Raw genomic sequence first — 25502 nt, 5'->3', positions numbered from 1 at the left:
CTACTCAACCTAGCCAATGGAAAATTGGGAAAGTGGTTCCGCTGCATAGATCAGGTAACACAATTTAACAACTAGTTATCGCCCCACCTCACTCTCAAGCATTTGCTGTAAATTGCTCGAACATATAATTTTAAAACATCTTGTTACCTTCTTGCCATCTTGTACCTTCTTGTAAAACTTGCAATTTTTGCGCACAAATTGCATTGTATTCTCGATCATTCATCATTTGCAATTTGCATTTTTTTAAACTTCGCTAAAGCCTGTGATGAGGTCTGTCATAAACTTTTACTTTATGAAATAAGTCAGCTGAAATCGACGGCCTGTATGAAACCAGAAACGGCCTGTATACTTCTTATTTATTCTAACCATATACTTTCGAAACCAGAATATACATGCGCTTTTTCGGATGCTGCCGTCAACAAACTCATTAATCACTACTTCGTAGGGTAACTTTCGGTTTACTACAAGCTTCAGTATTCAGGCGTCTTTTGTTTCTCATTTCTTTTAACGACCTCGCTTCCTCGCCATCATATAACATTCACTTATTTGGTGATGATAGTGTTATCTTTCGTGAATTATGTAATGCAGAGGACCCTGACTACCTTCAGTCAGATCTAATTACCGTAGCTAACTGCTGCAAACATGGGTAATAGAACTAAACGTTGGCAAATGTAAAATGATGCGTGTATCCTGAATAAATAACAACATCCATAAGTATACCTAAATAATGTTCCCTTGGAATTATTTAACTTTTATAAATGCCTAAGTGCGCATATCTCTACTAACATATCTTGGAATGTTCATGCCGACTACGTAATTAACAATGCTAACAGCATGCTTTGCTACCTACGCTGTAACTTTTCAACCGCCCCTTCATCCCTAAAAATACTTCTTTAAACCACCCTTATACGTCCGAAACTACTAATAGCATGCGTTGTTTAGGATACTGCCATCGAGAAACTAGTTCATTATAACTCGTTCAAAATAATTCAGTTTGTTTCATCTTGTGTAAATGCCATAGAACTGCAAGTGTGTCTGCCATGAAAACTAAACTTGCGCTTACCCCACATTCTTCTGGTCGTAATATCCACGTTTTGAACCCTAGCTAAAGCTGCATAATCAGAAGCCTTTGTACCTAAACGTTCTAATCAACCGTTCTCATTTCTTCTTTTTCTGCTCGGGTTCCGGTTCACGCTTTTCGGTTCCGTTCAGGTTCAGATACGGGAGCAAAAATTAGAACGTTTGAACCTCTTCAGGTCTTTCTGAACTGGTTCCTTTAGGTTCAACCAGGTTCGAAAGAAAAAAAAAATATTTGCATTTCCCTTCAGGTTTCGAAAAAACGTGCTATTCCTTCAGATAAACATGCAAGTTCACTTGGGTGTCGTGGACAACTGCAGCCTACTGTTTTCGTTTAGGACGCCCATTAAAGGGACACTAAAAAGAAAGAAAAAACTATGTTCAACTGTAATAATATATGATTGTTTGTACAACAAGTAAAAAAGTCGCCACCGTAAGAGGCTTTGCAAGCCAGAAAAGAAGCAAAAAAACAAAAAAAAAAACAGACCGCTAATGAAGAAGGCCCCGCACTAGCGCACAGTGGCGTCATTAATTTCAACGGCGTCGGCTGGGGAGTAATTGTTATATGTAAAAAATTGTCTTTTAAAGGAGCTTAACGACTGAGCTGAGCAAGTTTCAAGAGCTTTTAGTGAGGCGCACCAACCAGCATACGAGAATATAGGTTGGAATTCGTTACCTCACTGACGTACGGCGCCAATGTTACGGTTCGAATAGACAAAAATGGAAATGTATTCATTTTTTGTTCATATTCAAGCTATTATCGCGAAATGGCAAAAATGTAGTTTTCAAAGAACAGCTAATCCGTAAAAACTCATTTAGTATTTCTCTTTAGTGTCCACTTGATTTGAAGGGAAACTGGTAGGTGACCCCAATCTTTGACTTAGGCATCTCTTGTTCTTTGGGTTAAATTTAGGCGAACGCAACGCACGAAGCGAATGCGGAGGCAACTGTTTTCAAATAATTAGCCGGTTAAATATCACCCCACCTTCTTACGTGTCACGTCACTAGTGACGTCATTACGTCCACTTTCTATTTCCGCTTTTCCACGAATTTCCCCCAAGCCGTGCTCACGTGGCGGGTCTCTAAAGTCTACGATTCTGTGCTTTCGTTTACGGTAGCCAGTGATTTCTAATTATTTCTAATTATACCAGACATCTCAGTAACTCAACTTGTGCCTAAACTTATGCTCTGATATAATATCTATAATTAAACCCAAGAATATTGTACTGTACTCTCTTTTCTATTCTTCTGATTTATTTTGCATTTTGTCCCCAGTCGTCTCAGTGATTTCTAATTAATTCTAATTATTCCAGACACATATTGCGTGCTTTTTCGGACGATGCGCGCGGGCGCCCCGACGCAGAAGGAATTGCTCCGAGGCCTCAAGTTGTCGGCTGAACTGGCCAGCGCTGCAGTTTCTTTTATAAATGTACAGTGTAGATAGCCTTCAGAGTTTAATCCCTCGTTCTCGTAACATTTTGGTGGAAGTTGGCGTTCCCCGTTCTCCTCACGAAGCTCCGCAGCGACCGCACCACCCAGCTTTCCACCATGGCTCCCGGTGACGACACCTCGTCTTCATCTATAGCTGCGACTCCAACAACGGCGTACGTGACGGTTACCAATCCCCGCGACCCTGGCATATTCTCCGGAGAAGACAATGTTGACGTTCAGGACTCGCTCAGCTTGTATGAGCGTGTTAGCTACAACAACCGTTGGGACCCTGCCGTAATGATAACAAATGTAATATTCTACTTGGGCGGGAACACCGCGTGTCTTGTTCCGGACACACGAGGACGAGTTGTCTAGCTGGGACGCTTTCAAGGAGAAGCTCCGCGACCTCTTTGTAAACCCGACCAGTCGCCAACTGGCTGCAAGAAAAGACCTTGCTCACAGAGTGCAGTCTCCCACTGAATCGTATGTCCCGTACGTACAGACGCGCTCGCTCTTTGTCGTAAAGTCGACTAGAAATTGGCCAAGGTTAACAAAGTAGGCCAAGTCATCAAAGGGATCGCAGACGACGCGTTCAACTTGTTGATACACAACCGTGTTTACGCTATCGACGTCGTTGTCAAGGAATGCCGCCGCTTCGAGCAAGCCCCCGCGTCATTACTCAGTGCTGCCGTCTCCCTAGCGTGACTGCGACGTCATCCTCCGTCGACCTTACCACTGTACCCCCCTTCAATGAGAGCGTGACGCCTATCGTTTGCCGCAAGCTCAAGGCTGCAAGTCCCGGCGTGTTCCATCCACACCCACTTTACCACACCACTGACTAATCAGCACGAGCGATCATCCTAATTCCGGCAGTTGTGCGACAAGAGTCGTCCTTCCTTTTTTATTTTTTTTCTGCGTCCTTTTTTCCCCTACCTGACCGGACCGGTGCCGGCAGCTGTGCCTCGCAGCAATCTATATTATCTTCTTAGATTCCGCCAACCAACTCATTTGAGAACTACGGACGACAAGGCAATCTGTTTCCGTTGCCACTGAATTAGCTATGTAGCTCGCCACTGCCGCACAACCTAGACGACGTCGTATTGGAGCTACTTTTCCCTCTCTCATCGCCCATATGCCGATGCTCGCCGCTACTGGCCCTCGTCTTATGTCTCCTACCTCGCACTTTCATGTTATGCAACTCACGTCCCGCTTGCTCGCCGTCACCTCAGCGCCGTCGGTCTCCATCGCCCCAGCCGACCAATTATGGACCTTCCCGGACAGAAAGCTAGACAATTTAGCTCCTGCGGGTACTGTAGCGTTATTTTCATCGTTCCGAAATCCCCCATTGACGCTCCCAACGAACCAGAACTTGCTTGATGTTCGTGTCGACGGTGTGGCTTTGAATTCTGGGTTTTTACCTGCCAAAACCACGATTTCATTGTGAGGCATGCCGTAGTAAGGGACTCCAGATTAATTCTAACCACCAGGGGCTCTTTGCATGCCCCCCATGCACTAGACCAGGGCGTTCTCGCATTGCGCCCCCATCGAAATGCGGTCGCCGTGACCGGGATTTCATCCCGCGACCTCGTGCTTAGCAGCGTAACACCATAGCCACTAAGCCACCACGACGGGTAACGGTGTCCCCTTGACGGTGTTAATTGAAACTAGAGCACAGGTGTCCATAATGAGTGCTAACCTCCGTCTTCGACTGAACAAGGTTCTCGCGCCTGCTACTACACGAGCCATACGCAACGCCGATGGCAGCTCTGTTGCCGTGACTTGAATGTGTACTGCCCCTATAAGCGTCGCCGGCCGCCACGTCGCAGTTGTTTTTACATTGTTGACCAATTCTCCCCATGACCTTGTCCTGGGACTAGACTTTGTTACGGCGCATTCCGCTCTGATCGACTGCTCAGCCAGTACCCTATGCCTGGAACTTCCTCTTCTGTCGCGTATTCGTGCCGAACTCCCGAACAACTTTACTACGGCTGCCTTCGTCGACCTGCCGCCTAAAGCCTTGGCTTTCATCCGTTTTACATCTTTCCCTGTGCCCGATGGAGATTACTTCGTCACACCGGTTGTTGATGCTATCTTGATTGTCAATATCACTGTACCCCACTCCTTCATAAGAGTTACCGATAACCAGACATGCCTCCCCACTGTCAATTTTGGCCTGATCAAGCAACTTCTAGCCAAGGCATATTAGTTGCCACGCTGCGTTCAATAGCAGATGACCACGTCACGCATTTTGCAGTTGTCTTATACGATTCTTCAGCATGGCCACATGATGCAATTTGTCTCGAAGCTACATTTACTCCTGTTATGACTGCAGTAGACAACATGCTGTTTGTCACGCACGAGAGTAGACTGCGAGAACTACGCTGGGAAGGTAGTTGGAGGAGAGTTCCCATGAAATGCTAGGCGCTGATAATTTTGCCCTAACGAGCTGCCCTCGTCAGAGAAAAAGCGCCACAAAGGGAAGAAAGAGTTGCCACTCCAGGCGAGGTAGAGACAATGCTAAGGGATAATGGACGTATCCCAGAAGAAAGCCGCCCCGAACACGAGCCTGTCCTATACTGAGAAGCAGCGGAAAGGACGGGTTCGGAGTAAAAGATTTCCTCTCCCATTCCCACGGCCAGACCCTCTCTCTGCCTTTGCGCCCTCTGGAACTGGGCGAGCTCACCGGTCCAATACTCCGTCTCCGACAGTGTTGTATGCGCTGCTTGATTGGCTGTTGTCCTGGTGGTTTGTGACCTGTGTTCGATTGGCTACCGCCAGGAGGGGTGGGGGTGGAAACAGAGGTGTCATAATGACGGTGCACAGAGAAAACAAGCGGCTCTGAGCCATGGAAACGAGGCTCATCCAGACTTTCGATGGTAAACACTTGACCTTTTTCAGTTTTACCCATTCAACGATGTAAATAAGTTTTGTGCAAGTGCCAGTAAACCTCTTGGTTTTCGTTTTCCCACCTTGTCGACATAGATCTTATCTACCCTGGTCATGACCGTTCCTGGTTGGTTGCTCGTTACACAATTTCTCCTGACTGGATTACCGCCCATGCGTAGATCACGGTCTACCCAGGAAGGAAGCTAAATGTCGTCGCCACTTCACAGTTTACACTGGAACCTACACTGACACCGTCTTTCTACACCACCATTGCCTGTCTAGCGGCCTATAAATCAACTGCTATCTCATTGGTTCATCAGTGGGCATGTTAGCGCAAGGTACACCTAACATGCTCTGGTACTGGTAGACCTGGCAGCGAAGCTTCCATAGGAGCCCATACGTTCAAAACATGGCGGTTCATCGGCCGTTCATGGGGCTTAGCGCCATCTGTATGTGGAGGGAACACTTCCGGCGGAAGAAAAAATAATCTGACGCTATATCCGTTAAAAACAGAAGTTACGTCATTTTGTTTTCGAAGGCTCGAAATTTGTTTTGTTGGCCTGCCTTTAGACCTATATATTAAATGTCCCGCCATTCGACTTAATCGGCGTTTCGAGCTTTCAGCGCGGAAAGCGATGCAGGAAAAAGCCAGCCGTACGGTTGCCGAAATCGCACCCCTGCACAGAACATACTTTCTTTGGAGGCCGACGAAAGCTTTAGGCGTAGAGTGCTGATTCTATCGTCGGATGACAAGCCCGTCGGCCAGCGCAGTCGCACGAAAACTACACAATTATCTGGCGGTCGATGAAGCTACCCACGTCAGCAAATTCAGACAAACTTCCACAAGCAAAAAAGCACAGCGTATGAGGCGTTCGTATTTCAACAGGTGAACTTTACGAGCGCGCCTTTCTGCACATTTCAAGAGATGCATTGCATTGCGAGTGATAGCGCCGTCAACGCCCCCTGTAACGATGGGCGCTGAAAATAAATGTATTAATAATGATAAAATAAATAATACAATTAAATAAACTTGTATTTTCTTAACTCGTCCGGAATGTATAAAATTGCCCAGGAATTTTATTTTCATTTAATGAATCTAACAGTGTCTCGCTTGAATTTAAAAAAAAACGCTTTTTTCTTTCCGAATGGTCGTTCCCTCCAAACATAGTCGCGCTTCAATCGCTGCTCCCATAAGCACTCTTGCTGATGTCGGTGACAATGGGTATGAACCGCTTTTCGCCCGAAGCTTCGCGACCTATTTGGACCGACCTTGGTTAGGGCGGCAGCGATGCTGTTTCGTGAAGCTTTGCTTTGTTTCTTTCCACAAACTTTATCTACCCTCGTCATGACCGTTCCTGCTCCGTTACTCGAGACAGAAGTTTTGCTTCCCTAATTACTGCCCATATGCGTCGATCACGGTGTACATCGAAAGGAAACAGCCACAATTTACACTGGAACCTGCGTTGACGCCGCTTTTCCTTTCGACACCAGCGGCGAATGTCCAGTGGCCTTTAAATCAAGCGCCGTCCTTTTGGTTCAGCAGCGGGCATGGCAGATTGGCAGCGATGCGGTATCGTCCAACTATGCTTTGCTTCTTGCCACAAATTTTATCTACCCTCGTCATGACCCTTCATTTTCTGTTGCCCGAGAGAGTTCTCCTGTTTACCGCCCTTGCGGGGATCACGGTCTACCCACGAAGGAATCTACCCCTTGTCGCCATTTCAACTGCCACAAGTAATACTGGATCCTGCATAACGTCGTCTTTCCTGTCGACACCAATATCGACTGACTGGCTGGCTTTAAATCAACTGCCGTCGTACTGGTTCGGCAACGGACATGGTAGAGTTGCAGGGATGCGGTTTCGTCAAACTATGATTTGCTTCTTGCCACACATTTGATCTGACCTCGTTCTGACCGTTCCTGCTCCTTGTCTTCGATAGAAGTTCTGCCTGGATTACCGCCCATGCGTCGAGCACGGTTACATAGGAAGGAAACTACCCCTTGTCGCGACTTCAGCTGCCACAGTTTACATTGGAACCTGCGTTGACGTCATCTTTCCTTCTGACACCAACAGCGACTGTCATGCTACCTTTAAATCAACTGCCATTGCATTGGTTCAGCAGCGGGCATGCTTGAATGGCAGCGATGTCCTTTCGCCAATATATGCTTTGCTTCTTACCACATATTTTATCTACCCTCGCCATGACCGCTCTTGCTCCGTTGCCCGGGACAGTTCGCTTTAACAGCCGGAAAGGGTCCCAACAAATCCATCCCGATTTGCTTATAAACGGTCGGCAAGGAGGCTCGATCCGTCGTAGTAATCAACAGAAGCGTTTAGGGAATGGAATGTACTTCCTGCTGCGGTGGTTGCTTGCGACACCATTGAATCATTCTTAAAACTGCTTAAAGAAATTGTATAAATGAGCGGGGTATATCACTGCCCTCCTTTCCTTTTTTCTTTCCTTTTTTCTTTCTTTTCTTTTTTTGGCCTGTCGTTCCACGTAATTGAACGCACGTGCTTTCTGATGCGTCTGCCACTGCTACATATTTTTATACACACTACTACATTATGTTTGTCTGATAGGATGTATGTTCTGAAATCGTTTGCCACGCTGTGTATACATATCTTCTAGTTTTGTTTTTCTGTCTCTTAAGTGTACGTCAACTTAGCGTTAAGAGCAGTTTGCATTTTCTTGTTCTGGAATGGTATTACATTGTTAGCGCTAAATGCTACGTTTTCGAAAATGACACAGTTCACACTTTCAAATTCAGTGCTATTTCATTTTGCTCACGCTTCGCACCTTGTACTCAATGTATTGTTCGTCATGTATATAACCACTCCTGCTTAAGGCCTCTAATCAGAGGCTGGCAGTAATCTTGAAATAAATAATCCCTCTGGCCTCGTTCGCGGTGTCTTGCATTATTGGCAGTCACAGCAAATCACGGCAAGACATTGACGGGTGTACTCCTTTATCTTTTTCGGGTTACCGTTTTTCGCCGCCTAACAAATGTTATCACACAGCGCAGGACGCGCCTGCATGTATGGGAAGTTTCTCGAATGTTATCGATGGTTGTCTCCGCTGTCTGTTGTCACCGAACCTTGTGTCATTTGATTTCATGCATGCGGAACGCGAATGGTGTAGAACTTTCTGGAAGACGCGCGGTCACCAGCGATTACTCTGGAACCTTCGACGACTGATGTATAAAAGCCGACGCGCTTGACCAGCTGAGATTTTCGACGATCGCCGACTGTGGTTGCCACTATCGGTGTTCTTTGAGTGTAGCCTGTTTTCGAGGGCACAGGTTCGCCCAATAAAACGCTAGTTTCTTCATTCACAGTTTTGCTGCCATTTTTACCGTCAGTACTACATCACATCTGGTGGAGGTGGAAGTACCGAACGACCCCGCAAAGCCGCGAACAAAGCATGAACTCCGAAGACAACATCAACATCGCAATGACCAGTGACCTAGCCGTAGGCAGCAAAGACTCCTACCGGAATATGGATTTCTTCCCGAAAAGCCCAGAGCGATCAAGCTCAAGTTGGCAACCCCAATGGCTGCCCCAGCGTCCCCAGTTCTGCTGCAACCACCTCGGGACCCACCAACCTACCATGGATCATCACCTGAAGACCCAGACACCTGGCTGGAGACCTATGAACGAACCGCGACCTACAACAACGGGGATTTAGACGACAAGCGGCTATATGTCTTTTTCACATTGGAAGAAGCCGCCAGGACGTGGTTCTAGAATAGAGGAGCCACCTTAACGACGTGGGAGCTGTTCCGAAGCGGCTTCCTGCATACATCACAAGCGTAGTACGCAGACAACGAGCCCAAGCGCTACTAGAAACCCGAGCGCAGCTGCCTATTGAGGCCATCGCGATCTTCACGGAGGAGCTGAGCCGTCTATTCTGCCACGCCGACCCGGAAATGTACCAGAAAAAATTCCGCCTCTCATGCGTTGGTGTGAAGGAACTTTTCGCCAAAGTGGTACGAAGCCCACCGAAGACCTTATACGGGTTTCTTTGCGAGGCCACTAGCTTCGAGAAGACATTGGAACTGCGGAACCGGCAGTTCAACCGCTGCACGAACTCAACAAACTACGCCGGAGTTCAGCCACTGGCCACCGAGGAGCTGCGCGAGACTATGAGAGCGATCGTGCGGGGGGAGCTTCAGAAGCTGTTCGTTTCATCACAGCCTCAAGTGGCTTTGATTGTCGACGTCGTAGGCGAGGAGCTCCAATAATCAGTCGAAGTACCTCAATCGCCTCAGCCGGAAGCGGTGACGTACGCCGCCGTAGCCCGCCGTCACCTTCCCCCTCCGCGCCTGCGCCAGGGCCCCGTAGCGCCACAGTTCCTTCGTCCACCACCGCCGCCGCCAGCACGCCAACCCATAAGGCCCGTTTATAGTCCGACGTTATCGGCGCGTGGGCGAGCGTCGTTCGCGGTCAGTCGCGCTACGTCGGTTGCGCTGCGCCAGCCGAGATGCCATCCCCTCTACACTTCAACGCGCGCGCCGCAGGCTGCTATCTTCGGAGCATGCGCAGAAGGTTCGCCAAGTCGCGCGCCGTCCGCAAAAGCCGTCTGCGGAGTTGTGTTGGCGCCTTTTTCTTCGCGCGCAATGCATTGTGGTGCCAGAGTTCCGCCGACTTCGACGCGCGAATGGCTCAGGAGCCATATCGGCGCCGGGCCCGTCGGGGCGCGTTAGAAGCCGCCGGTTACGTTGGCTGCGCCGGTGCGCCCGACTATAGAGGCGTCGTTTTCGCCGACGTGACGTAGCGTGCGCGCGGGCGTTACGTCGGACTATAAACGGGCCCGCGCAGCATTCCATGGAAGACTAACGTATAGCGAGTCGCCGATCACCGTCCCCTCTGCTATCACTGCGGAGAAGCGGCCACATCTACCGCCGATGCACTTTCCGCGAGATGGGACTGTGAGGGTTCGCCGTCAACGCACCGCGCCCTAAGTGCGGTGAACGCTCTCGTGATATCGAAGACTACCTCATCGCTACTCAAGGGAGCCGTCGACGACCGTCTCGTTCGCCGTCACCAAGCCGCTACATGACGCCGCAGTGCCGTCCATACACTGTCCCAGCCCCGGGCCGGTCCATCAGCATAGATCCGGAAAACTAAAAGCAGCAACCGATGGAGGTGTGGTTGCTGTCATCGAACTGACGAATATCCTCCGCCGCCGACGAAGACGCCGAAAAGTCTATCTCGACGATATATCAACGAGACGCCGCCATCTGGACGAAGCCTAGAAGCAAAGAATACCTCGACAAAAGAAGACCTGACGACGCGACGTTTCAGCTACACGTGAACACGACGCAGTCGTGATGCGACGCCAAGACCTAACTGCCACGCAAGACAAAGAACCACCGACCTTGACGGGCCTCTCGAGGGTCATGCAGTCACCGCCTTAGTGGACACAGGAGCCGACTGCTCCGTGATGAGTGGACCCCTTGCTGCCCAGTTGAAAAAAAGTTAACACAGTCAAATCCGGACAGCTGGAGGACATCTGGTAAAACTGACTGCAATCGGCGCGGCCCGAATTACTATTAATGACCGCACCTACACAGCACCTACACGATGTCACGTGGTAGTGACGGTGAAGAAGGCAACAAAACTGTAAATGACGAAACTATATATACTTTATTGGACGAACCTGTGCTCTCAAAAACAGGCTACATTCAAAGAACAAGGATAGAAGCGAACACAGTCGGCGATCGTCGAAAATCTGCTGAGCGGGTCAAGCATATGGGTCAAGCGCATCGGCTCTTATACGTCAGTCATCAAAGGTTCCAGAGTAAGCGCTGATGCCCGCGTGTCTTCCAGAAAGTTCTGTACCATTCGCGTCACGCATGCATGAAATCAGATTACAGAAGGTTTGGTGACAACATACAGCGTATACATGCAGCGTATACAAACTTCCGATACATGCAGACGCGTCCTGCGCTGTGCGATAACATTTGTTAGGCGGTGTAAAACGGTCACTCGAAAAAGATGAAGTACGCGTGGCAGTAGCAATATCTGAACTTGTTAACACTTTTTCTGTTCGCTTTTCATCGCCTCTTGAGTTAGTGTGCGTGTCGTTGCGTATCAACCACCGTGAAGTGTTATTGTGCGCCTGTTATCAGCCACCAAATGCCGCTTACATATTTTAGGCCCATACTTGTTGGGCGACTTCAATATGCGTATAATTGGAGTCGTGCGTTTCTGACTGTTTCGAATATGTAATGTGAAGAAGCCTTTTTAATATCTGCTCTCATTTTTCGTTGTCTCTACTAGTAAAAATCTGCACGTTTTTAGTTTTCAAGTGCCAGCGTGCGCGATCTTTTTGTGACAACCACCCACGATATTTTATGTATTTATTTATTTATTTATTTATTTATTTATTTATGGTACCCTCAAGGCCCGAAGGCATTACAGAGGGGAGTGGGAAAACGGGAAGTATAACAATAAAATACGGAAAATAAACAATACAGTGTGTTAGTAATTACTAATTATACAATACTATGGAATATCTTGCCCAAAATTTGTAAGTACGACAGACAATGTAAAAAAAGTAGCATCTTGATAATTCCTGTTATTACAATGTTAACCAGTGTCGTCCTTAGTCGCTTGTAAGTACGGCAAGTAAATGAAATAACATGTTAATAATTCCTAATTATACAATGTTAGCTAAAGCCTTACGAAACAGTTTGTTGTTGACAATAGATACAATTTCACAGGGAAGGTGGTTCCACTGCCGTGATGATCTGGGAAAGAAAGATTGACTGAAAGTGTTAGTGTTGCCTGTTTGAAGTCTGACCTTATGGTGATGATCGATGCGGCTCGATAGGTAATGAGGTTGAGAAATGAAGTTACTGTGAAGGGAGGAATGGTAATAAAATTTGTGAAACAGTGTCAAACGTGCTATTGTTCTACGAGATGCAAGTGATGGAAGAGATAGATCGTCTTTCATTGATGTTACGCTAGCGGTACGGTTATAATTTGAAAATATGAATCGGACTGAGTTATATTGGACAAGCTCGAGTGAAGAAATAAGGTTTTCATGGTATGGGTCCCACACAGCTGCAGCGTATTCTAATTTAGGACGCAGTAATGACTGGTAAAGTAGTAATTTTAAGGATGGTGGTGCTTTCGAAAACTTGTGGCGTAAGTAACCGAGCATGCTATTAGCTTTACTTATTATGTACTGAGTGTGAATGTTCCAGGTTAGTTTTGCTGTTATATGAACTCCTAAGTATTTGTATGAGTTAACGGGTTCTAGAGGAATATTATCTAGATAGTAAGTAGGAAGAGTACTGGTGTTCCTCTGCACGTGCATAACTTTACATTTATTAATATTAAGTTCCATGAGCCAAGTGTTACGCCAATCAATCACATAGTCCAAGTCAGACTGAAGAGCATTAGTGTCAGTAATTATTTCACGATATATCACACAATCGTCAGCAAACAAGTGAATATGAGATGTCAATGAAGAAGGTAGGTCATTAATATAAATCAGGAAAAGTAGGGGCCCTAGTACTGATCCCTGAGGCACACCAGAACGAACCTCAGTCAATGATGAATCATAATTATTCGCAGTAACAAATTGATGACGGTTAGTAAGAAAACACTCAATCCATTTCAGCAGGTTACTGTCAAGGATTAAAAGACTCAGCCTGAATAGGAGCAGTTTGTGGCAAACCTTGTCGAATGCTTTGCTAAAGTCTCAAAATATACAGTCGGCACAGGAGGCGCGGTCTAAAATACAGTGTAATCTATGAGTGAAAGATATTAGTTGGGTTTCACATGAGAATGTTTTGCGAAAACCATGTTGAGCAGAGGTAAAAAATGTGTTCGAGTCAAGAAAGTTAACGAGATTAGTAAATATAACATGTTCAAGAAGTTTGCAACAGGTGCTGGTAAGCGAAATCGGGCGGTAATTCAGGGGTGAGCTTTTGTTGCCAGACTTATGCAACGGAACCACGTTCCCTATTTTCCATTGAGCAGGCAGAGTACAAGTGTTTATTGATTGCTGGAAAATATTAGCAAGTCTTACAGAACAGTATGTGTTAGTGTTTTTCAAAAATTTACTATTAATGGTATCATAACCGGGAGCTGAGTTTAAAGGCAAATCATCAATCAGCCTAGCAATACCTGCAAAGTCAATAGCTATGGGTTGCATAATGAGATAGTTGTAGTGCTCTGTGTGTGGTAGATCAATGTGCGATGCAGTGGAAAAATTATTTGCAAATGATTCACAGAGAATGTTTGCGCAAGCTTCATTTGGAATAACTTCACCAGACTCATCATATTGTTTCACTTTTAACCTTGCTACTAGGTATAAGTGATCATTGTCCTGTTTTATTTAAAATAAAAGAAACAGGTAAACAATCAAAACGCAAGTGAAAGTACACCCGAGTCTATAACAGAAGATATTTTACTTGAATAAACGGGAAGTAGAAACAATTTTAGACATGTACATGCTGAACTTTAATGAGTTACCTCAGGAAGGTAATTGGAACCTTTTCAAATATAATGTGAGAAACCAAATTGATTAATACAGATGTAGATATACCACGACGGTTGATGCCCTGCAGTCATCGCTCCCCATGCTTTAACGCTTCGTTAAAAGGCTTTTTAAATAAGAGAAAGGATTCTTTCTCAGGGAGAAAAAAAATGCATTCCGGAAATCTCAGGTTATCTACACGCTGTTCACTTATACAAGAATGCAGCTGATGACGCCAAGCAGATTTTTTACTATATGACACTGACATCGTTGTTACTTTAAATTATGAAGATATTCTGGAATATTATCGGTATCACACACAAAAAAGAAAACTATCGCTTGTTGACGCGAATGGTTGACTTGAATGACTGGAAGGTGGGTTAGGTTGTGCCAGTGTTTAAGTCCGGGGATGCCAGTCCCCCACCTAAATATAGGCCGATATCCTTGGCTAGTGTACATTTCAAATTACTTGGGCATATTATTTCTTCTGAACTAACGACGGTTTTGGAAAACAAATCATGTTTTACACCTTTTCAGCGTGGACTCAGCTTACTGCATTTACAAATTCACTTTTTGCTGCATTAGGTAGAAGTTTCGATAGCGACTGTATCCTTGTGGATTTACGCAAAGCGTTTGCCATGGTTCCTCATCAGCTCTTCTGTTTCAAGCATCGCAGACTTTACCTGGGGCCCCATATTCTTGCTTGAATAGAAAATTCTTGCATAGAATTTTTTGGTAATCCATTTCGATTTGTGATTGCAAACGATTCGGATTCATCATTAAGTCCCGTTATTTCCGGAGTTCCGCAAGGTTCTGTTCTCGGCATTTTTTTTGTTCCTCATTTACATGAATGATTTGCCACGTGGCATTATTTCATCCGTCAGGTTGCTTGCTGTTGAGTGTGCGATTTACAGGGCGACTTTTTACACTTCCGATAGCGCACTTTTGCAATATGATCTTGATAACGTGTCCAATTAATGTGAGGAATGGTAAATACAGGTAAATATAAACAAATGTAAACTTCCAAGGGTGTCTAACAAGGTTTCTCATAAAAGCGCGTCTGATAATATTGATAGACAAACACTAGAACAGGTTACATCATACAAGTACTTAGGCATCCACATAAGTTCTGACTTCTCTTGGGATATTCACAATAATTTTGTCTTAAACACTACTATTAAAGCTCGAGGTTACATCAAACGCAATTTCTCTAAGGCACCATGGTCACTAGAACTCTTGCACAATATAAAACACTTACCCGGCGTAAAATTGAATATGCGTCCATTGTATGGACTCCAAGCTATGAATATTTTATTAACAGGTTACAATCAGTTCAAAATCGTTTCGCTAGTTCCATTTTAAGTAATTATCATCGTAAATCTAGTGTGTTCTATAATGACACACTGGTTTCACTCAGTGAGGTTCAATCAGGTCACAAATAAACAAATTCTTAGAAGAACACTCAGTTTTAACAGATCATCAACATTGATTTCGAAAACGATTTTCTACTACAACACAATTGGTTACTAGAGTTCACACCTTTGAGGGTTGTCTAGATACAAACAGGCAAATTGATGTCATATTTCTAGGTAAGGGCAAAACATTTGATGAAGTTCCACACGATAAACTAATTGCGAAGCTTTAGTTGATTGACTTATCAGAATTATTAATTACCGGGTTGCAACTTATCTAAACAACCGCAACCAATGCGTTCAGGTGGAAGAGCGTACAGATCACCGGCATGAAGTTCACCTTCCTTTTTCCAAAACGAATCAGTTATTTCTTCCATTCATTCTATTAACCGGCAAGAATGGAACACGTTACTCGCTTCCACTGTCATTCCGACCTACCTTTATTTAAAAGTGCACTGGAAAATTATATTCAGGTATTTTTATTTCCTTAACTAGTTGTATTGCCCTTTCCTGTTTACTTGATGTTTCACTTTGCTAATGGTTTTGTAGTGGTCCTTGCCCCCTTTTTTAATTTCAAATCGTATTAGTTGCATTAGTATTAACTGCAGCATGTGTCAGCAGCACGTATTAAAATACGTGTAACGTACTTGTTCCCTTCTGTGACGCCATATCTGCCCTCACGGTATGGAAATAAATAAAAAAAACGTTTGGCAGCATGTTACACTCCTGTAACACGTGAAGGCGAAAGCCTGCTATTCGTGCGGTGATGCAATAAGTTGCGCTCAGACTTCAAGAGCTGCAGTGTGAAGTTAACGTATGTCACTGTAGGTCGACCTCTTCAACGACACATGTGAGCACTTAATAACAGCCTAAATGTTCTTTATTTATTTCTTGTTTTGTTCTTTCTTTCCTTGTTTCTTTCTTTCGCTTTTCATTCATTTTCAACCGTTGCATGTTTGCTTGATTACGGGATATGAGCCATTCCTGATGATGATATCTTTTGTTTCACTGGACTAGACGCTGTCCTTTTTTTGGGTATGAGCCGTTGCAACGAGCCGCTTAAGGCTTTTGCCTTAATAAATAAATAAGCAGACGGTTGCGTTCCTCCGTAATAATTCCGCCTGTAAAGATGTCGCTCATGTCCCAAGAAGGAGCGTTGATGAGGCACTTCGAAAGCGGAGATAATGGACTGGGTTGCTGTGCGCGAAATGTGGGCACGTCGGTAACCATAACGTCGAGAACGGCTAGATTTCAGAGCGCAACTCTTAAGCGCCCGTTCCTGGGTTGAGCGTCGGCTTCGCGTTCGTGCCAATGCTCGCGCTTTCGTCGTCGTCTTCTTCCACAGCTGGCTCCGATGCCGCTCATCACGCCAGCGTTCCCATTCTACCCCTCCCTCTGCGAAGGCGCTGACGGCACATGCCCATTGCCAGTCGCTGCGGTGATTTCGGTCTCAAATTCTTCGCCCTAATATATCGCGAAATGAAAACACGTATAAACCAGCGCTCAAATTTTGCATTAAGAGAGTATGGTAATCGTCGGACATCCTTTTTTTTTTGTCTAAGATATTGTCGTCGCCCTCAGTTGGTGGAAAAAGACTGTCAGCGTGACGACCGCCAGTCCTGTAACACAACTGAAATTCATATTCTTGCAACCGTAGAAGGCAGGATGGGTCACGTATCATATGGTGAGCCAACAGAGCGAATGATGATGATTGGTGACAATTGAGCATCGGCTGCCTTATAATTGCGTGCGAACATTCTGAATGGCAAAGATCCCTGCGAAGCACTCTTGCTCCGTTACAATGTAGTTACGCTCAGGGTCAGTTAAACAGATGGTGTAGGCTACCACCTATTGTTCATTGTTAAAACGTTGGAACGGCGCCTAGGTGAATTCGACTGGCGTCTCTATGAACATCGGCGGCATCAGACGGACGAGTCGCAATACTGGCCTAGTGCGAGCCCCGAAGTAAGCGCAGGTACAGCGGCGAGAACAAAGGCTGGTGGTTTATTGTTCATTCAGTAATGAAAATGAAAGCTGGCTATTAGGATTTATTTACCTGCCCTTCTTAAGAGGCTGCTGGCCTTCTTGATTCCGTCGTCTTCTCTTCCGACTATTGTCACGAAGCTGCTGCTTTGTCCCGTTACAATACATAAGTTGCACAGCTCTTCGCTTCGGTAATCATTTTCGTATACTTTGGTCATATTGAAGTCTTTGAATCTTAGCGAATAAAAAAAAAAAAAAAGAAACTCAAGTTTCTTCCCGCCGACAATTTTTTTCACAGAACGGTGTTGTAGTACCGAAACATTTCGCTTCAAGTTAATTAAAAATACACTCCGTCACAGACTGCCTTTTCAGAAACGGATAAGAAATTATTAAACGAGGATGAAAAAAAAGTTACGGCATAAGACATCTCGCCATGACTGCCGGTGGTAATGCGAATAGCAATCGAGCAACGTAGCGACAGGGCATACTCCATAATAACGATATTTTACACGTTTAGTGGTAATTCTGAAGCTTTTCTCGTTTCGGTTATACGCCGCATACTCCGAAATTGTCCGACTCTGCTATGCCACTCGCTTGCCAAGGTCGCCCATGAGCATGGAGGCATGACGCCGATTACATGACGCCGAAGCAGTGAGGACGGGATGACGAAGAAGGAATGATTTCACTGCAATGACAAAGACGTGTAACGATGACAACATGCCGACAATGACACGTCGATTCTTAAGTAATGATAGTGGTATTACGACGACAACGTGTCGATGTCGTGAAAACTGCAGTATGATCAGAACCGGATGAAGAAGCTGGAATGACAATGATGGCATGATCAGGTTGGCATGACAATGACTGTATGACAACAAATGCATGATATCGCCCGTGTGGCGACGCCGCAATGATGACGATGGCGTGACAGCGACTGCATAATCACGATTGAATGACGACAGCCTGATTACGATAGAATTACAAAGAAGTGACGTTGATTGGTCGACGAAAGTGGTATGACGACGACAATGGGATGACTATACTTACATGATGGCGATGGTGAAAGGACAGCATGACTACGGTGGATTGACGGCGGCTGCATGATGAGGATCGGATGCCGAAGGTAAAATGATGGCGATCCGACGAACGAACGCCACGGTACCTCGAGTAAGGTATGACAACAAATAGATGACGACGACTGTGGCAACGATGGTATGACAAAGGTATTAGGAGAATTGGATCACGACGAGCGTGTATGACAATGGTGTGACTATGACTATATCACAAAAGCTGTATGACGACGACTACATGACGATACTCGGATGACAAGGCTGGAGTGACGATAACGGCAAGAGCACGATGGCATGATGACGACAGTCAGACAATAGAGGCGTCATAGCGACTGACAGTTTGATAGAATAAAACAAATAAATTCTGCCGTTTTACGTGCCAGAACCATGCTTTGGTTATGAGGCATGCCGTAGTGAGACCATTCGGGATAATCTCGAACATGTGTCGTTCGTTAATGTGCAGCCAATGCCCGGTACACGGGCGTTTGTTCCTTTCGGCCCCATCGGTATGCGGCCACCGCGGCTTGGATTCGATCTCGTGCTCTCGGGCTTACAGCGCAACGCCACAGCGACTACGCCACCACGACGGGTAAGACGGCATGACAACGGCGACGTATAACGACTCAATAACGACAGCACGATTATATACAGTTATGAAGAAAGATCGACATCGATGGAAGGCGGTATGACGACGGCACAACGACGATCGTGCTGATAAAATTACAGCGTGGTGACAACGGCTTGACGACGACTTTGCGACGGCGTGATGACGACGGCATGACGAGAGTAAGGAGACTAAGCTGGTATGACGACAATGAAACGAGCGCGATACCATCACTACCAGAAGCACATACCTAGTGGTGCAAACACGTCGAGAACCTGGGCCACTGGGTCGGCATTAGAGGCTAGGTAGACAGATAAGCTAAACACGCCTCAAGTAGGCAAAGAATGGTATGCGCATTGAAAGAATCCTGACATAAATAATATGGCCGCTGAATTCATCGTTAGCTTTCGAATGCTATCCAAATATTTAACGAAATAAACTGCTTGAACCTGGCGCCGTATAAGGGGGGTGAAGATATTTCATTCTTAGTTTATTCCACGCTCTTCTCGTCAGACGTACGTACTGCGGAGGCACGCTTATGGCGGTGCCCTGCACCGTTGTTTCAACAGCCCAGTGAGACGCTTTCCTCGCTTATAGGAGGTCATACTTATTTTTCTCTCAAAGCGAATAGCATTGCCTGCCTTGAGTGGTTATTATTACATCATTGGTTGAGGAGAGACTAGGAGGTCGCAGAAGTGGCGAGTGTATCAATAAAGCTGAGGTAGCGCAGTAAAAGCAAGTAAATGGATTGAGATAGAGGTGCCGGCGTCTGTGATTGGCCTGCTTAGTTTTGCTTAGCTTGTGGTGGCTGGTCGAAAATCGCGACGGTGTGCAACGGGCAGTTAAACGTACGCTAAGACGCGTCATCAGCGAAGAAGAGTTAGCAGAGCGATTTCGCTTACCTGCAGCAAGGGCTAGACAACGTAAAACTATCACTGAATATATTTTATAACAGTCGACTTCCGTTATCCCTTATTTTGACCCTGATGGGGCCGGCAAAATTGATCGAATCATTCTGCGGGTCGAATTAAAAGAGATACAGAAAAAAAGCAAAATCCCACCGCTGATTGATTTGACATTATTTGCCTATTCTAACACGCCTCCGAATCGAACGCACACCCACTTTCTATGTGTCCAAAGCAGAAGAGTAACATAATAACGTCAATAAAGCTGCTAAAACAAGGAGAAATCTAACGCGCAACCTATGTTTAGCTAGAAAAATTGTTGTACAGTAGTGGCCGGCTTGTTAATGTGAGCTTCGCCACAAAGTGTTTAAAAGTTATCTTCACCCCAGTACACCAAGGTTATGCGGTACAACATACGCCCGCTGCTAAGTCGGTTTTAGTTTCGTGTTCGGTCGCACCGCACCGCGCTGGCAATTTTGGGTCCAATTTTCTTCAAAAAATAAAGAATGAAGCGCGTGCTCTTCTTTGCCTAAGTCCTTGTCAGTTTGGCGCTGTTACTTGTCAAAACATGAGTTACCACCAACTCGTCCAAGTTTCCCTTCTAGTACACACGCTAGAATGAGGTAAATAATGGGACATCGTGGGCTACAGTTATCGCTTGAAAATCCTCCTAGGGTGGGCATAAAATAGGTGTTTTCGACGAAATGATGTGTGTTCAAAGCATTCACTGTCTCCTAAGCTCCGCCGAGACCAAAGCTGCCACTAAATTAAGTCGCTGTCGGGGTGCTTATAATGATGCGCGTATGTGCTGACTGCTTTGGTCGAATTATCTGGTGAAGGCGAATTTCAGAATAGAAATAAAGAAAGGTTGGGCTCATAGAAATGCATGGGCGCCGGCCGGAACCTTCGGTCGGGATCGAATTAACCAAAAGATGGAACTAACCGAAGTAGAATTAACGAAAGCCGAATGTATACGCAGAGAAATCTATTGTCGCCGGCAGCTCTGAGTAGCCAGTGCCAGAACAATCGACGGGCAGCCATCTTGCTTTCGGAATGGTGCACTCTCAGGGTGTTCCGGAAAAAACAAATTAAGTTTTGTTCTGCACATGAATAAATCTCTATTGCGTACGTCACTGTGACGTGGTGAGTTTGCGTGGCTTTTTTTTTATTTTGACGTCGCCTGACAGACACGTGAAGTGGGTGCAACTCGAGAAATATGTCGAATAGCTCAGTTCTACTAGCGAAAAAGCTGTAGAATTGGAAATAACTTTTTTCTTTTGTTCAGCCTAATCATGCATAAACAGTGTGTAGAGGTTGCACCAGATGCAGCTTTCTTGAGGTCGCGTGAGAGACAGCCGTATGTGTGGAAAGTCCATCAATTTTTGACCAACTGTGGAAAGCTAATGACAGAAATGGAATCGAAACGAGGTTTAAGAGTCGAGGTTTAAGAGTCGCAACATACACATGTGCATTCGAGTATTGATCGTACATGTGGTACGATCAACGATCTGAAATTTGGTACATTTCGGTCTTGGTGGGAATCGAACCCGGGCTTCCGGGGTTCGAGACTAGCACGCTTCCCGACGCGATGGTGGCTGCGTCCTTGCACACGTCACGTCGCTGCCTTCGGATTTCATCGGTGCTGTATCAACTAGAATGCTCTCCGAAGCGTCTACCTCAGCGACAGCTGTGAAACGTAGTCGCCCACAGAAGCATGCCTCAGAAAACGAAGCAAGGGAACACAAAAAAAAAAAAATCAAATGGTTCAATTTTTTTCGGTCTGTGGATAACGTATACGCAAACAAACACTTTGATTCTGCACAAAGAACTTTAATGCATGCCGAAAACATCAATCGAAAACGTTTCACCTAAGCGATTGTAATGTTTTCGCATTCCAACACGTAAGCAGTCTTAAGTGTCTCTGGTGATATTTTTTTTTGTTACTTTACTGATTGAAATGCGTTTTTGCCGCGTATACCGCTTCCTATTTCACTTCCGTCCACTGGCCGCTGGCATTATGGCTGACTGAGTTCCAAAGTTCCAAGACTGTGCCACGAAGGAGTGTCTTCTATATCGCACGTTTTATGGTGCGCGCGATGAGAGAATGCGAGTGATCGTGACTGCTAGACATATTTGCTCAACGTAATCTTGCGTCTGTCATATGCATGCTACGTTTTATACAGATCTGACTTTGCATGATGGCTTGGCTGGTGCATCACCTGGCATTGTTTTAGACTGTGCGCCTCTTCTGCTTTTATTTACAGTTGTTTGTTTACCTTATAAAAGAGTCATTTGTAGACTGCTGCCACTCAGCTGCCTCACCTTCCATTTCCCATGCGCAGGCTGTTTGGATTTCCAAGTCATTACACCGACGTGGGCAACATTTCTCTGGGCAAGCGGCAGCAGCTGCTGGGGAAGGCCTGGAGCGTGCCGGTCATTTGTCACATCTTGCGGCCTCTGCGATCGTTCTTCCGACACTCGCAGGATGCTGCGCACACGACGGCCACCTAATCCCGGAAAAACTTCCATCGGAACTTCCTCTATTTGGAACATCCTGCAGAGCACATGAGGTGTTCCAATTGGGGGAGGAACTTTCTAGTAAATCATGTGCGCCTAGTGCCTAGTCTTAAGAGTCTACACACTCGCCGTTTGAAGGTGGTGGTACATTCTTTGGCTATTTTGATTTTCCTTGGACAAAATCTTGCAAGCTTTCAACACTTGAGGCGGTATAAGTGATTGTAGCTACAAAAACCCATATCTTTCTGTTCCTTCGTGTTTGTTTGGACATGCTGTAATTACATTCGCATGTAAGCTATTTTGTTTTGTTATTCCCACTATCTCTAGCGTTCTGGGATTCGCAGAAGAACGCTTTGCACTTTAGTAAGCATTGTGCAAATTAGAAGAGTCTACTTATATGTTCATGTTTAGTTCAGGATAGAAAAGATTATATATTTGTGTTTTATACTGTAGGCATAAAAGCCATGCCACAAATGCTATTGAAAGCGAATACAACTGCGTTTACCATAAAGTATTACTGATCTCCGTCCTGAAGATGTTTTGCTGTGTAACTGCGAAAACGTGTGCCTTGCTGTTCCTTAATTTTTATTTCCAGATTTTGTTAAGACACATTTCGATCACATTCCCATGTAAGTTATTTTGATGTTGCTATTCCCATTGTCTGTAGACTTCTGGGATTGTCAGAAAAACGTTTGGCACTCAAGTGAGCACTGTGCACACCTCAAGAGCCTTGCTATCAAGTGTTCATGTGCAAGTGTCCATGCAAGTCTTCAAGTTCATATATGCAATAGTTGTGGGTAGAAAAGATTATATGTGTTTGTGTTTCACACTGTAGGTATAAAAGTCATGCCACAAATGCCTTGACAGCCAGTATAGACGTATTTTCATTAAAATATTACCCGTCTTCACCTTGAAGACATTTCGGCGTGTAACTGCGTGGCTAGATATTACACGACAAATTTTGTTCTGAAATAAAAAAAAACATACATATTTATTGACTTCCATATTTCTTACACTCGGCGATGGCCAAGGAAGTTTGCCAGGCCCGTCGGCCTCTATAGCACATGGAGACAGTCGATAAGAGCGAACATAATATTGGCCAAGGTGGAACCATGAGTAATAGCAGTGGAGGAGTGTCTTGTAAAGGCTCCTTTAAGAGCTGTATTGATAGCAAATAAACAACCAAGGAAGAATTTAACAAATTCACAGCAGCAAGAATTAACAGTGACTGTAGGAATTTTTAGAGGACAGGAGACGCGGAAGGCGATGAGAAGAGTTCGCGTGTTCTTTGCTGAAAAGATAGATCAGCCCATTGAAATTGAAGCTCTCGAAGCAAAACTTATCTCTAAGGAGCAGATTCCCATGCCAAATGATAACGTGATAACGAAGATGAAGACATTGGGTTAGATATATGAGCTCTTTCTTTACAAGGAGATAATGGAAACTCGGCATTGGCCTTGTGGGTTTCGACTATTATTGGCAACACGTGGCAGGGGTCTTAAGACCATGTGGAACAAACTTAAAACAGTACAGACTAAACAAGGGTGGACTGTGCAAGGGCCACTTGCTTTCCCAGGCAAAAGCAGCCACTGCTCTAGCGTCATTGTACTGCGAACCTGTGGGGTAGAGAATACTGCTTCGGAAGCAATGACACGCTTTTTGGCCTTGGAGAGTCTCGGTATCGTAGATGAGGAAGAGTGCGTGTTATACCAGACGCTACAAGAATTTTAGAGAAACCTAACTAGAAAGGACGGTCGCTATCAAGTGGCCTTCTTTCGAAAGAAAACTGTAGACCTAGCAGACAACTTCTCGGTTGCGACAAATTGACTGGGCTGCTCGATGCGTAAGGTAAAAAAAACTCTGCTCTTGGAAAAGTACGACACCACCATCAGCAAATATCTAGAAGGCTCTCCCGAAACTCTTTACTTCAAGTTTCCCGCGTATACTTCGAGTATACTTTATGCCTCATCGAGCGGTGATCAAAACAGAGCGGGCAAATACAAAGATTCGTATCGTTTTCGAAGCGTCCTCGCATGAACGTGTCGCAAAGTCGTTAACAGCACTTATGAAGATTTCACGTATTGTGGGAATGGAAGGCATGTGAAGTATTTTGCAAGTGGCGTCATCCCTGCTGCGGCGCGCCTCGACCGGTCCTTTGACTCTCAATGATTTCGAGCAAGCGCTCATTGTAGACATCGGGCACGCTGAGGGTCAGAAAGAACGTGGGCTTGCATAGCTGCTCGATCATTGCCAACACGTTTCCCTTTCTATGCATCTACCTCCGTCGTACGCCATCCTCGAGCTGCGCGAGAAAACCTCTGAGGAACGCTATGTACAAGTTCACGCATTTCTCGACGAAGCTGCGCTCTTCCAAGAACTGTTTTGTGAGCGCCAGGAGCCGGTTGTCGTGGACGGGGTGGGAAATATGTTTTGAATTCGCTCTTCGTGCGGAAGCAGGGACTATGCCGGGTGCTTCGCAGCCGGCACAGCCGGATCTGGCTTGGCGTAGGCAGTGCGCGAGAATCAGAGGCGAGAGCCCGATGACGGAGCTCGAATGACGACTATGCCGCGGCCACGCCGCGAACATGAGCATATACTCAACAGCTCAAGTTGGTAGGCACCTCTAGCCCCGCCGGCGTAGTAGGATAGATAGATAGATAGATAGATAGATAGATAGATAGATAGATAGATAGATAGATAGATAGATAGATAGATAGATAGATAGATAGATAGGAATTGCCTCAAATTAACAAAGAATGATTCGCATTCAAATGTGGAATCCAGCCTGAGCTTAAACCTAGACGTCGCTACACTTCTATTGCGCTTCCGACGACACGAGGTTGCTATGGCAGCAGATGTATAATAGGCGTTCCTTCAAATTGGTCTGCGCAATGAAGACATAAATTCTCTGCCGTTTCTACAATTTAGAACGCCTCCTCAGACAAACCAACCGTTGCCAGAAGTCGGGGGTATTGCGACTCCGGGTCATAGACGAGAGACGGACTCTTGGAGCCGACGAGAAGGAGACGAAAAGCTTTATGCAATATGTACATATACCAGGCAATAGCGTACAAGTAGCGGTGCCGAAGAGCGCACCAGACCGACTGGGCGGCTGGTGGCGA

At 45.6% G+C, this 25502-nt stretch overlaps 1 protein-coding gene across 1 annotated transcript in view; it reads left to right on the top strand.

Moving 5' to 3' along the window:
• The window catches only part of LOC126516650 (DNA (cytosine-5)-methyltransferase 3C-like), a 362078-nt gene extending 338723 nt beyond the window's left edge, over positions 1-23355 (top strand). Inside the window, exon 16 of the mRNA XM_072285857.1 lies at positions 22206-23355. Within this exon, the coding sequence (XP_072141958.1) occupies positions 22206-22374 (169 nt within the window). The 3' untranslated portion in view covers positions 22375-23355. The remainder of the gene's footprint in view (positions 1-22205) is intronic.
• The last annotated feature ends 2147 nt before the right edge of the window (positions 23356-25502 follow it).

This window comes from Dermacentor andersoni, chromosome 1, assembly GCF_023375885.2.
Source record: "Dermacentor andersoni chromosome 1, qqDerAnde1_hic_scaffold, whole genome shotgun sequence".
Lineage (NCBI taxonomy): Eukaryota > Metazoa > Arthropoda > Arachnida > Ixodida > Ixodidae > Dermacentor > Dermacentor andersoni.
The sequence above is the reverse complement of the archived record's forward strand: the minus strand, read 5'-3'. Positions and strand labels throughout refer to the sequence as shown.